The sequence below is a fragment of the Ursus americanus genome, chromosome 8, assembly GCF_024610735.1.
Source record: "Ursus americanus isolate L20-20 chromosome 8, mUrsAme1.1.p, whole genome shotgun sequence".
In the NCBI taxonomy this organism is placed as follows: domain Eukaryota; kingdom Metazoa; phylum Chordata; class Mammalia; order Carnivora; family Ursidae; genus Ursus; species Ursus americanus.
In genome coordinates, this window is record NC_142134.1 from 13996557 (window position 1) to 14011639 (window position 15083).

The 15083-nt window shown below is 39.8% G+C and overlaps 1 protein-coding gene across 8 annotated transcripts in view; it reads left to right on the plus strand.

Annotated features, from left to right (window-relative positions):
• Nucleotides 1-15083, plus strand: part of FAM13A (family with sequence similarity 13 member A) — a 344460-nt gene that overhangs the window by 196891 nt on the left and 132486 nt on the right. For all 8 annotated transcript variants that reach the window (XM_087863995.1, XM_045791832.2, XM_045791857.2 and 5 more), the window contains one exon: nt 12027-12190. In XM_087863995.1, coding sequence (XP_087720121.1) covers nt 12027-12190 — 164 coding nt within the window. The remainder of the gene's footprint in view (nt 1-12026; nt 12191-15083) is intronic.

Sequence of the window (15083 nt, forward strand, 5' to 3'; positions counted from 1 at the left end):
AAATCCCACCTAATCGTGGGGTATGATCTTTTTAATTAAATATTGAATTCAGGTGGCTAATATTTTGTTAAGAACTTTTTGCATCTATGTTCATCAGGAATATTGACTCGTAATTTACTTTTCTTGTAATATCTGTGTCTTGTTTTGGTATCAGGGCTTTCTGGACTTGTAAAATGAGTTTGTAAATGTTTCCTCCTCCTGTTTTGGGGGGGAAGGATTCTTTAAACATTTGGTAGAATTTTCCAGTGAAGCTGTCTGCTCCTGGACTTTAGTTAATTGGGAGGATTTTGATTACTGATTTAATCTTTACTCCTTATTAGCAATTGGTCTGTTCAGATTTTCTATTTCTTCATGACTCTTAGTAGGTTGTATGTTTTTAGGAATCTATTTCTTCTAGGTTGTCTAATTTGTTTAGCAGATAACTGTTCTTTGTAGACTCTTATGATCCTTTCTATTTCAGTTGTAATGTCTCCTCTCATTTCTAATTTTGAGTCCTCTTTTTTCCATTGTGAGTTTAGCTAAAAGTTGTCTATTTTGGGTGTGTGTGTGTTTGTGTGTTTTACTATTTATTAACCGTCTTAATTATTCAAATCATGCAGGCAGAACTCCTATGTATAATAATCCTGTTTTTTCCAAAATTTCTAACTTATATTTTATCCTTATTGTTGGTTTATACAAACCTTACCCATGCAAATAACTATGGTTCATTTATCCCATATGATTTATAGGTGAAATAAAAAGTTGTCTATTTTGTTTATCTTTTCAAAAAGCTAGCTCTTAGTTTCATTGACCTTTTCTGTTATTTTCTTAGTCTCTGTTTCATTTATTTCTGCCCTGATCTTTGTCATTTTCTTTTCTCTACTAACTTTAGATTTGAGGTCTCACTTTAAGTACATGAGTACCAACTTCAGGTCAGCCCTCATGTTGCTGGCAGTACTGCCACTCTCCAGTCTTCTACTCTTCCTCTCTTTTAAACAACTGTTTCATACTTCCCCCTTGGTCTTTAACCTACAGCATTCCCCTTTTCACCTTTCACTTTCAGATAACGACCTTCCTTTTATTTCGTGGAGAACATGAAGAGAGAATATCCACCTAGTCCCACCCTCACATCCATTCTGTACCTGCCCTCGTGCCATGTTCTCTCCTTTCTTCCAGTCACAGGAGGTGTGCCAAGCTTGCTCCTGTCCAAGATCAGCCCTCTACTGTGAACCAGATCCCATACCCTCACACCCTCCCCAGCACTCTGCTCTGTGAATCCTCACCTCCCTCCTTCCTCTGCTGGGTTATCAGTTTTTCATCTGTCTACTGAATCATTCCCATTAGCATAGAAATACACTATAATATTTCCCATCTTATTAAAAAAAAAAAAACAAAACCTTCTCCCTTGACTCCACAGCCCCCTTTAGCAATCATCCATTTCCTTCCAACAAAACTCCTCAAAAGAACTGTATAAGCTTGCTGTTTTCACTTCCTCTTCTCTATTTTCCCTGGACCCCTTCTAATCAATCCCACTACGGAATGAGCAGCTCTTGTCAAGTGTAGCCACATCGCCAAATTCACGGGTCGGTTCTCAATTTTTATCCTCTTCATGCTGTCAGCATTATTGATACACTTGATCACGCCTTCCTTTTTTTAAATAACAGTGTTACTGAGATGTAATTTATATACCATAAAATTAACTTTTAAAATTAGAGTTCAGTAATTTTTAGTATATTTACGAAGTTTACAACTGTCTATATCATTTAATTCCAGATTTCATCTCTCCCCAAAACAAACCCCATGTGCAGTCACTTCCCATTGCACAGTTCCTGGCAGCCACTGAGCTACTCTCAGTCTCTGTAGATTTGTGTGTTCTGGACATTTCATATAAGTGGAATAATGTGTCCTTTTGTGTCTGCCTTCTTTTACTTGGCATAACATTTTTGAGATTCGTCTATGTTATAGCATGCATCAGTATTTCATTCCTTTTTATACCTGAATAGTATTCCATTGTACAGATACACACGTTTTGCTTATCCATACATCAGTTGATGGATGTATGAATTGTTTCCGCTTTTTGACTGTAATGAATAATGGTGCTGTGTGAACATTCATGTACAGGTCTTTATGTAGATACATGTTTTAGAATTGCTGGATCACATGGCAGCTGTCTTTATCTCTTCCTTGGTGAGACTCTTTCCCCTTGCCTTTCAGGACATTCTCTTGGTTTTTCCTTCTACCTCACTGTCCACTCCTCAGTCTCTCTGTGTCTTCTCTCTCTAACCTCAACATACTCTGGATAGCAGTTCTAGTCTGATCTCTTCCCTTCTCTATTTAGATTCTCTATTTAGATTCACTAAATCGGTGACCTCTTCTAATTACTTAGTTTTAAAATACCAATTACTGATAGATGACTCCCAAACTTATATTTTCAGTTAAAGCTTCTCATCTCCAACCACTATAGTCAACTCCCTATATGACATTCCCACCTCTCTATGTTACGTGCATCTCAAAGTCTGCGTGTCCAAAGTTACTAGCATGTTCAAAGCTATAAACTCCTGATTTACCCACAAAATCTGTACTTCCTGCTGTCTTTTCTAACTTCATGATGGCAGTTTCACCCTTTCAGTGCTCAGACCAAAAACTTTGGCATCATTCTTGACTCCGGCCTGCCCCATGTCCAGTGCATCAGCTAATCTGGAGCCTCCACATTCAGGACAGATGCAGAAACTAAAGTCTTCTCCCAAGCTCCTGGGTTCAAGCCACGAGCATCTCCATGACTTCCTAGTTGGTCTGCGTGCATCACTCTGCCCCTCCTACAGCATGCAGCAGTAAGGACCCTTTTAAAATGAAAGTCAGACTTGTTACTTCTCTCTTCAACATCTTCCAAAAATTTTCTATTTGCTCAGGGTAAAAACCAAAGTCTTTAAAATGCCTACAAGTACACATGATGTAGGCCCTCTGCTACATCACTGACCATCTCTTGCCAATGTTTGTATTCATTCAACTCCAGCCACAGTGACCTCCTTGCTGTTCTTCAGACTTGAGAATCATGCTTCTTCCTCAGGACTTTGGTCTGCTTTTTTCTCTATCTGGAATGCTCCTTCCCAGACATCCTTTTCAGACACTTTTTTTTTTTTTTTTTAGGTCTGTGGTCAAGACTGCTAGTGGCCTCCCAAGAGCTATTCTCCCTCCCTTCCTTGCGGGGTACACTCCTGTACAGCTGAGAGACTATTTTCCCTAACTGCCCAGGCAGTGGTGTGTCACCACGTGACTAAATTTTGACCCAGTAAAAGTAAGCAGTTGGGTTTTCCTTTAAGGTGGGCCATGCCCTTCCTTAGCCCTCCCCTGCCATCCCTCCATTCCACTATGTTTGTAAACAAGCTCGTGAGGGTTCCTGCCCTCATAGAACTTATATCTGGTTAGGGGGAAAAGACAACAAATAAACATAAATAAATGTACAATATGTCCCATGGCATTATGTGCCGTGGAGATAAAGAAAGCAAGGTCAAGGAAATAGGGAGTAGAGCATAAGGGAGAGTTCTGCCCTTTATTATATAGTGTCAGAGAAGGCTTTACTGATAAAGTAGTATTTGAGCAAAATCTTGCATCAGTTTGGATTAGGTTTCCTTGCATATAAATAAACCCCCAACAACATCGACTTAAACAATACAGAAATGTATTTTTCTGAAATAAACAAAACCTTCACGTCAGGCTGGGGCTGGTAATGAGACTCTATGAGGTAGCTTCCAACTCCACACCCCATTGTAGTGTGTTCCTGGCCCAAGGTGTTGCCATCTGCTTTCCTTCTGGGCCACAGCAGGCATGTGGCCTCCCTGAACTACCACTAATCATTCCATTTGCTCTGGACTTTACACGTTATTACTTTACTTCTCACTGTCACTTTGGCCAGGAGAAAGGTTTTGATAGCTGACTTTCCCACTGTCTGTACAATCTTGGGCAGCTCATTTCAGTTCTCTGAGCCCCTGGACTTCATTTTTGAAATAAAGGAGTTGGAATAGACCCCTCTGTAGCTCAAAAACTGAATGGTTCTTTTTTTTTTTTTTTTAAGATTTTATTTATTTATCTGTCAGATCGAGAGAGAGAACACAAGCAGGGGGAGCAGCAGGCAGAGGGAGGGGGAGAGGCAGGCTCCTGGCTGAGCAAGGAGCCTGACGAGGGGCTCTATCCCAGGACCCTGGGATCATGTCCTGAGCCAAAGGCAGATGCTTAACCAACTGAGCCACCTAGGCGTCCCAAAACCTGAGTGGTTCTAAAATAAACATCTAATTTCTTGATTTTCCACCTAATTTTTCTTATATAAACATGAAGTTTAATATGACCAGCTATAATCAGACATTCGGTTAATGTTCATTTAATTTATTCTTTTTTGCCTTAACGTTTATTTTCAAAACCCTCAAAAAGAAACTCTCTACTTATTAGCAAATTTAAAAACTTCAAATCAGCAGCACATATTAATCTAAGGTGTTTTGTTGTTGTTTTTAGTACACCTGCCCAGCATCCATCTCAGACGTATTCCTTAAGACTGAGAAGTGGGGTGCTAGGATGAATTTAGGTAGGTGTACTTTTTAAAATCCAAAGACATTCCAGTGCGCACCCTTGGGTAAGAACTGCTGCTTCACGGCATTCCTTCTAGTGTCCGTAAGCCTCCAGAACATCCTGCGTAATCCTGTCCCTTAAATTTGCAAGAATGTGAAGCCAAAAGATTGCATTTGGGATGGGATGATAAATGTTCTCACTGACTGATCATTGATTTTTATAATTAAGTTTTTAAGCAAAATTATATATTGCTAATAGAAGGAATATTTATGAAAATCTTCTATATGAATTCTTAAACTGTTCAGTTTGCAGTTACTTTCTGCCTGAATTTTTTCCTGATAAAAGACCTAAAGTCAGAAATGTGAATGTGTAACTTTGTAAAACAGCAGTTGGAACTGTGTTCATGCGAAGAGACCTTGGCTTACTGCCATGTGCAGTCTTCTCTGCGAGCCTCTTCTCTAAGGTGAAACTTCCTTGAGCCCGTGTCCCAGGACACATGGCTCTATCTGGGGCCATGCAGTCCAAGAAAAAGCCTCCTGCCCCTTCTTCCCATTTCCGTACCACAGCTATTCTTAAAATTAACTTACAAGTTTTGAAAAATGAATATAAGTGAAACTTCTAAAACAAGAGTAATGCTTACACAGGGGAATTAATGTGCTATGGTATCAGCTGATAATCTGTCAACATTTCAGTGTTTCTGGAGGGAAGGTAGATGATATCATTTAGTTTGGTCATTTATTTGCTCATTTATTATGCAGATATTCAGTGGTTGCCTACTATTTGCCAAGTGCTGTTCTAGGAGTCAGAGCTACAGCAATTGACAAAACAGACAAAAATCTCTGCTGTGATGGCACTTATTTTTGCAGGGGAGGTGAGGAGAGAACAGTTGGGGAAAGCCAGGTGGTAAGGTTCTTGCATGGGCCATACTGCAAACCTGTAACTGATCTGATCTATTTCACGGCAGACTTTTTTTAAATTGTGAAGTTTTTTTCTTTCTACACAATTTTGCTAACAAAGTTAAACTGATTTTATTCTAAAGTACAGGCTCAATCTAGAACTTAGATCGAGTTGATATTTTAATTATTATAACTTTAACACTGACCCATTTTTATAAAAAAAAAAAAGAGGGAAAGTTATGTATAAGAAACTGACCCCCCAAAATTCTCTAAAGCATATTAATAACTTTCTCAGAAAACAGCCTGGAACATCAGTTAGCACTGTAGATAGCACATGATAGATTGATCAAATTATCAGGAGAATTGCAGCCACTTAGTATACAAACTTCGCTTTTGAAAAGCAAACTTGGACATTTTTATTAAAAACAAAGGCTTTTCCCAGAGGATTTTTTTAAAGTTTTTTTTTAAACTAGAAATGCCTTTTTAAAAACATCGGAGCTGAACATCTCTTTGCTGATACTCCGTTATGTCACTGTTTCTTGTTAGGAAGATCGTGAGTTGGAAGAGCCTGAGAGGGAGGCAAGGGGCTCTGCTCTCTTCCAAACAAAAGACCAGTGGAGGAAGGAAGTGATCAAGGAAATGAGGCCGTCTAATAACCTTTCTTTAGGAAGTCTAAAAGTTAAAAATTAACTTTTCGGATTCCTTCTATCCCCGTGTCCTTCATCATTTGAGCCTTGATTGTGATTTTTCTCCCTGGTTCCAAATATCTCTCAAAGTACCCGATGATGAAAAGAACAGACTTACAGTTTTTGTAATTTTGAAATGCAAGCACAGCAACTGACCAGTACTTAGGGTGACTCCTAAGACCAAAATAGTGGTTTTTTTATGCTTGAACTTTGAAAAATGTATTAATAATGCTATTTTTAAAGCATTCTAAATTGTTATTCTAAATTGTCCTGCGGGGGTTGCCTGGGTGGCTCAGTCAGTGAAGCATCTGCCTTTGGCTCAGCTCAAGATCTCAGGGTCCTGGGATCGAGTCCCTCATAGGGCTCCCTTCTCCCCCTGCCTGCTGCTTGCCCTGCTTGTGCGCGCGCTCTCTCTCTCTCTTTCACTCTCATGCTCTCTCTCTCTCTCTGACAAATAATAAATAAAGTCTTTTAAAAAATAAATAAAAATAAATTGTCCTACAGTTGAGGAGGGGAGCTAAAACGGCAGCGTAGTTCTCATCCCTCAGACACCACTTAGATAACTATGAGATCATTCTGAATACCCATAAATTGTCCTACAGTTGATTCACAGGCACGTTACTTTTCTGGGAAGAAACTTAAAATAAGCAGGGAACCCACTCCACCTCCACAAAGGAAAGGGAGTTTCAGGTTTCAGAGACCGGTCCCTGTCCAGTCAATGGAGCTCTTCCTCCTTCTAATTCACCTGCTAATCCTTCGTTTCCGGCCTGTAGGGCAGACACCTCCTGCCCTGCGCTTGCGGGGACATAGAGGGCCCTCCCAAGGACTGACTGTTGTGCCCTCACACTGACAGATTCATATGGATAAATATTAAGTTGAGGCACATTATTTTTTAATGTTGTTCGTCACGTCAGTGTATCAGGGTGAATCAGAGCCTTGCTTCACAGACGTGTTTTTCCGGTGCTGGATTTCTTGTTCAATTTTTAAAGATGAGACCATGTTAAAACATTTGTAGTGTTGACTATGACAGAATTTGGTTTTTGGCCTTTGAAATTTATTCATGTATGTTTTAAGTGTGGTGATGACCTGAATTGTATTGGAGGCATTTAACTATGCATTTTTATTTGCTAAATGGGCTCACACTATATTGTAGCACAATTATTTCAGTCTTATTAAAAACTTTAGAGACATTTTAATGATTAAATGATCCTTCATCATATTAGATGTGCTATAATTACCTATGATAGTAATTTGACTAAAATGCTAGATTTTTTTGGCCTATTATAAATAAAAAATATGATGAATACATTTTCCATATAGTTTTGTCCTCATATCTGATTTTCTCCCCTATGATTATACTGCTAGAATGGTTCAGTAGATGCCAGAGAGATCCATTTAAGGAGAGTTTTAACTACCAATGCCAAAAAAAAAGGGGGGGGGGGCGGAGAAAATGGTTTGCATTATGGGATGTAATGTGACTTTCATCCCAAAGTGCCTTTTCTTCTTGCAGTTCTAATGTTTCACATGTAACCAAATCAGCAAGTAGTGGTGAGCCCAAGTACTGAGGCCTGACTCTCTGGGTTGTAACTGTAGCTCTGCCACTTACTCAGTGGACAAATAACTCACATTCTTGGTGCCTCAGTTTCCTCATTGGTGAGATGGCAATAATAATCGTCCCTGCTTCTTTGGGTTGTTGTGACAGTTAAATGGATTAATTGACGTAAATCTCTTAGAACCATGCCAAACACAGAGAAATGTTCATTAAATCTTTATAGTAACAACAACATCTAAGAGAATATTTCCTAATTTTACATTGTCAAAAGTTACTGTTGTGTTTCTATTCCCAGGGTGTCTCAAAATCTAAAGCAGCTCAAATTCCTTGTGTTAGTCTGTTCCGTGCCTGCAAATACATGCATGGAATGTGCTCTTTTTACCATCCCTGGAATTCTTAGTATTTCAGTGGTACACATAGATCACACAGCATGTTCCTAGATGCTTAACTCAGTCAGTGGCAGATTCTTCCGAGCAAAATGTTTTCCATAGATGGTTTGGGGGCGTTCATAGTTTTCACCTTCAAGAACAAAAGTTTTCGTGAAAGAATCACTAAAACAGAGCCGCGAAGTGTGGTGTGAAAAATGGGTATCTCCAGTGGAAAGAGAAAGCTGGCCACCACAGTCAGCATCCCAGACCACTGGCTGTTTGCCTGCTGCAGCCACACGTAGTGAGCGAGGCTGCAGGTGGGTCTCTGCAAGCACATTAGTCCATTTATCTGGGTAAGGCTTTTAGTCCTATTTGGAGTCCCTGCCCCACAGAGCTTGTCTGAATCTCATGGAATCAGAAACAGCCCTTGATTAGACAGAGCAGGCCTAGGTGACCTCCTGGGCCCATTTCCACTCAACCTATAGCTGATCTGGGCCCATTACATCCTAACATGCCAATGGCAAAAAGGGGAAGGTGGGACCAGAAGAAAAATATATAAAGAGAGGAGTTGCATTAATACAGGTTTCTTCTTAACACTCCTTGAGGCAAGGTTTCTCAGCTTCAGCTCGGCTGACATTTTGGGCCAGATAACTCTTCTTCATGGCAGGTTGTCCTGTGCATTGTAAGATGTTTAGTCACAATCTTGGCTTCTACGCACTAGACTACAGTAGCACATAGCCTCACCCCCAGCATGACAACCAGAAATGTCTCCAGACAAAACTGGCTCCCGGTGAGAACCATTGCTTTAAGTTATATTGTAATAACATGTCTCCTTGTATCCTTAACCTTGGATGACTGAGGTCCTACTCCTCCTCAGAGAGTTATGATGAAAGGAGCCTTGAGTACCATCTCAAAGTCAACCACTCAACTTTACACAATCTGAGATGGATACTCAGAGCATAAAAATAAAACTATCCCTTTTACCTACCCAATAAGGCCGAGGCTCAAATCATGTGTTTCTAAAAAGCTCAATTCCAGCTAGGCAAAGAAAGTGCTATCTCTTTCCTTTTCTCAAAGTTCATACATATGTACTAAAATTAATAACAATAATTTTAAAATTTTATCACTCTAGTTTTCCTACAGTCATTTCTTTAATGAAAATGTATAGTTTTCAAGGTACGTCTTCAAGACTGTATCATTAATCCCCTTTAAAAACATGCATTCCTTTTAAAAGATGTGTGTATATATATACTCTATAGTGCTGATCGGCTGTAGTTCCTGAGGTACTTTTTACTAACAATTTTGTTCTCTCATAAACTTCACGTGGTATTTTCATGGTCTGTGCACAAGTTCAGTTTTTTGTACTGCTTTGGTATATGTTAATAATGAGTTCATATTTTGAAGTTCATAGTTAATGACAGTCATGTTTATTTCATTTCTACAGAGATTAAATCATTACAGAAATATACTTTGATAATGTAGCTGATGTAGTTTCTGGTATCTGAATTTTAAGTGATTTGCATTACGTAGTCTGTTTTAATATAAACTGACAAAATGGAATCAGCTGCATATTACTTTTTTACCTTAGAATATTTCTTCTTTGCATAAACTGTTGAATCGAATTTAGAACCCCCAAATTATCCCTGAACCTAAAATGCCGTGTCCTTATTTTAACACCATGAAATGTTGCCAAACAACTGCTCTTGTTTTCGTTTTAATATTAAGAGAGAAGTAAGTCTGGGCATGAGATATTTTAGCTAACTAGGTTGAAATCTTACTGCTTTTTCGGTGTGTTTTTTTTTTCCTGTCTACGCTTGTGAAAAATAACCACATGCAAAAGGAGCCCTTTTATGAAATATATAATAGCATGTATTTGTACTTTTCAGATGCTCTCTTGCTGTTTATCTAAATATTTCTTTTTAAAAAAGACTTATCCTGGGGCGCCTGGGTGGCTCAGTCCTTAAGCATCTGCCTTCAGCTCAGGGCATGATCCTGGCGTTATGGGATCGAGCCCCACGTCAGGCTCCTCTGCTGGGAGCCTGCTTCTTCCTCTCCCACTCCCCCTGCTTGTGTTCCCTCTCTCGCTGGCTGTCTCTCTCTGTCAAATAAATAAATAAAATCTTTAAAAAAAAAAAAAAGACTTATCCTAGAGAGAGAAAGAGTAAGCACAAGTGGGGGGATGGGCAGAGAGAGAGGGAGAGAGAGAATCTCCAGCAGACCCCCGCTGAGCATGGAGCCCAATGCAGGGCTCAATCCTGAACCCTGTGATCATGATGTCAGCCAGAATCAAGAGTCAGATGCTCAACTGAGTGAGCCACCCAGGTGCCCCTAATATTTCTTTCATAGTGATCTTGGCAAATATCTCCATGAACTGTAGTTCATAATTTAAAATTTTTTTTGCCTTGCTTTCCTTGATCCATGAACTTATGGAAGTTCTACAGAGAAATGAAATAGAACTTCATTAGTAATGGAAATTCATTAGTAATCATCAGGTTTGGATAAATTTCACATAACAACAATGTTAATAAAAGCTAGTTTTTACTGAGTGTTTACTTTGTTCTGTGCTAAATGTAACTATTTGCTAAATTATTTTCAAATGTTATTTTTATGTAATCCTCATAGGACTATGAATTTATTAAATATTTATGTTTATAATTGTCCCTATATTACTTTTTTAATTGCCTGTTATCCTAGTGTCTTGGTCAGTCAGTGTCTTGGGAATATCTTGTAGTTGAAAACTGTGTTGTCTGACAATAAGTATAAATGGGTTCAAAACTTTGCTAGACTTGATGGCTCAATCATCAAAAATAATAATATACATAAGAGCAGGAGAGGCAGAGGGGAGAAAGAGGAAGAGCATGAGACTATAATCTCTGTCTCCAGGCATCTGGTTGAGCCCATATAACCCAAAAATATAAAACAACGAAGGTGACGGTATCAGATGACATGAAACCAAGCGTAGATTTTGTGGTGGTGTATTACAGGAATTCAAAGTTGGGAAAGGTCATTAAGACCTGAGGTTAATAAGAGAAGCTCTGTGGGCAGTGGATTCTTATCTCAACCTCAAAGGAAGTTAAGATTTGGTTTGGTCTTAGGAAGTTGGTGAGTGGCCAGTGATGAATGGATGACATTCCAGTTGAAGGACAAGCATAAGAAAGCTTAGAGATGAGAAAAAGCTTCCAGTACAATAAATACAATTGATCCAAGGGTTTGAATCTTTCCCGAAACTCTCACATGATTTTTACACAATTTTAGGAGAAGGACATAAGTTGTATTCATATTCTTTCTGTTTTAATATAAAAACATGAGGGTATTTCTGGGGTTGGAGGTTGCACATAACTTCAGATAAGAGAAGTCAATACACCAGTGTTCATTTGGCACTGTGTGGCCCATGCTTCCAGAGATACATGAGAATTAAAAAGGTGGGGTTTTTTTCTGGTTATTTCCTTAGTTAAAAATGTATTAGACCATACTTTGCCCTATAAAAGAAGATTACAACACAACAGAAACTATTAGCAAACTTGTGTATTTTGCTTGTTGGTAGTAAATATTTTTGGACACCTTTCTGACATTGGCATCCTTCATTTCAGTGGTTCTCGGCCCTTTTTTCCCTGCCTTTTTCTACTACTTTCCATCACTCCAGGTTGTCAGTCAGATATACTCTCATAATCTCTTATTACACAGAATGTTATTCTGGGGGTTTGGGGGTGCAGATGCCCGGGGAAGATTTGTATCAGAATCCAGGAGAGAGGTGTGGGCTGTGTATGGTTTGAAAGTTCCCCTTGGAAGTATTGATTTCTCCCCTTCCCTGTGCCCTTTACCATATGACAGTTCTTTTAAGTATTTTAAATTCTATACCTAGGTTGATATTTCTCTGGAATATTATTAATAGATTACTAATAAATTAGAATAAATTATCTTCATGGCTTAATTAGAAAGGTGTTTTAAATCTCTCTTCCTCTCTCTTTTAAATTTTATTTTCTAGATCCCCAAATCCAGGAGTGAGGGATGTATTCAGGCCCACAGAGTTCCACAGCCAGAGCTATGCGATGGCGTTCCTCAGGTCAGCCTGCGGCTAAGCCGTAGAAAACCCTGCTGGGATGACGTGAATTCGGCAGAGGATGCTAGCGTTGCAAAGTTGGTGTCCAGGTTGGCATGTTTCTTTTGTTTACATGTTATATGTTGCATTGTCTGCTCTGATGTTTAGGCCCACGTGTTTTTGACTAATAGTTCTTATCACTAGAAGTGTTCATGATTTGTTATATTTTATTTATATTTATTTTTGTTTTTATTTTAAGACAAATTATTAAGTCAATTGGACTATGCCGGGCTCAGAGTTAAAAGTTGAAAGAGTTACTTTTTGGTTGCCTTTCATAGTATGTTCAGTGGCCAATATCATTTGCAATTAAAACGGGCATCAGAGTTGTCACCAGGATCAACTGTCACTAACAGATTTTGAATGTAGCCTTTTAGCTATTACGTTGCAAATTATACCTGAAAGCAAACCTCTTTGGTTTACTTGAGGAAGGCATGCAGTTTTCTTAAAATAGATGAGATGAGGTCTGAATCTTATTAACTCCCAGCATACAGAATTTTTCCTTTTAAGAATTTTTAATCTTTTGTTATAACTTAAAACCTATTTCTTAAAAAAAATCCATTACAAGACAGCTCTAGAAAATTGAATGATATTTACAATATTAAACAGATAAATACTATAGCTAAGGAACTTACCACTTTGGATTGCATTATGAAAGAGAAAATTTCTGTAAAAGATGAAGAGAATTTAAATAGGAAGAAAAAGAAGGCCCTGTCAGGAAGCATAATAGAGGTATTTGGGAAATAACAAACAGGTGTCATGTGGGGAATTGGTTGGAGGTAAAGCTGGGAAAATGGGGTGGGGCCAAGTCAGTGAGGACCTTGAATGCCAGCCTGAAGTATTTTTGCCTTTAGTCTTTCCTTCACTGAACAATTGTTCAACACTAACCTCTGGTTCCAGGAACTGCTCTAGGACGGGATGCAGCATTGAACAAAGCCAACCAGGGCCCTGTGTTTATGGACCTTGTATTTTAGTGAGAGGAGCAATAGGAAAACACGTAGAGGGGAGAAAAAAAAAACCTGTGAAGATCATTTCAGCTCTAAGAAGTGGGCATATTAAGAAACTAAACCAGGTTAATGTCACAGACTCACTCAGAGACAATTTTAGTTTGAGTAGGCAGGGAAAGCCTAAGCTGTGATGTGAAGGAGGAGGAGAGAGTGTGTGAAGGTCAAGGAAAGTGCATTTCTATGCAAAAGAACTGAGGAAGGGTACTGGGCTTCATCCTGCTGGTAACAGCAAGTCAGTGAAAGTTTCAGCTAGGTGGGGTAGGTGATGGGAATCATGGTAAGTTGGTATATTAGGAAAAGTAATCTTTCATCACCTGCAGGATCAATGAGACAGGGAGAGTTTGGAGAAAGTTATAGTATTGGTTCTTTCGACAGACATTAATCTTTACGGAGATCTAGTTATGTGGCATATTCGGACAATGAGAGACATAAGTCCTGCACTTGGGGAGACAAAGGAAAAGTGAATAAAAATTGAATATGATCGTGAAGCACACATACACTAGGTACCCGTCATGGTCTGAGCAGTCGGAAATGGGCTGGTGATAAAGGCATAAGATTCCAGTGCTCTCAAAGAGCTTCCAGTACAGGGCACAGGGAGCTGTGTGAGGCCAGAGGAGGGGCACAGACCACACTGGGAGAGGAGGGTCAGAGAGGTTTCAGAAAGAGGACGGCTTGTGAACTAGTGCGAGTAGGTAAATAGAAATTTACTGGGCAGGGGAATCGAGATAAGGGTGCTCCTGGGAGAAAAAAGGCAAGTGCCAGGGCACGCGGGGTGAGGAGGACGGCTCGGGGGAGAGCAGCAGCCATGGATTTGAGGCGGCTGGAGAGGAGAGAGGTGGGCTAAGGACTGAGCTGAATAGGTCAGATCGTGAAAAGCTGTCCCCCATACTGAAGAGTTCGTATTTTCTCTTGAAAATGACAGAACGTGATTGCAGGAAGATAAGGCAGCAGATGATCTAAGCAGACTTGGTTTGTCACAGCTCCTGTGGCACCAGTGCAGAAGGAGAGGTTAAGGGTGCTGGTGGGAGACCAACGAGAAGGCCACGCGGCCGATGGGGCGGACAGGCGTGTGCCTTGAGGGAGGGCAGACAACAGGATATTGCTTCCAGGAGTGGGCTCAGCCCAGAGAGGGTTGGGGTTGTTTTGTTTGTTCGACTCCATTTGGGGTATTACAATAATGACTGAAATGTAGGCAGGTTTGTGTGCGTAACAGGCAGAGTCCATGGGGACAAAGAAGTTGGTTTATAAGCTGGGAGGTCATAGAACAAGGCGTCGGGAGAGAATTCAGGAACCAGGGTGTGACACCCCGAGGAAGGCAGGCTGTGCGCCTGGTGGGCAGCTGTGTCTGAGCAGGGGGGGGGGTACTGTGCAGCCCTCACTGCTGAGGGGCAAGGGAGTCATTGGTGGAGGAACTGGCCTCGGGCACTGAGGAAAGTTCCTAAAAGAATAAGGGACACAGATAGAAACATTGGGCCTTTTTGAAGTTCTCTTCTCTAGTTTAAATATCAGAATCAGGTGGCTGGGTGACAAGAACTATCTTCCCAAATTGGCAGGGAATTATGCCAGGAATGCCATATGCAAAATAATGAGAAGAAAAATTCAAATTTTAGTTGTTTATATCATTATTTTTATCCAGTCAGAAAATGAAAGGGGGAAAAAAAGTTTCTTGCTCCTAAAGGTAACAAGAAAAGAGTTTCCTGTTTGGAGAATGAATTTGTATTTCTGAGATACAATTCAAGAAGTGAGGTGATGGGGAGAAGGCGCAGCTAACATTGCTCTGGCGACTCTTGGTTCCACTGGTCAGTGTTATCTCCAGCTGAAACCAATGTGCATTAGTATTTGTGAATTTTTTATATATTTTCTAAGTTCATAAAGTACGGCCTTGAGGACTGACTCCTTCACACTTGGCAACCTTAATGATTTAGATAGAAACTTTGTT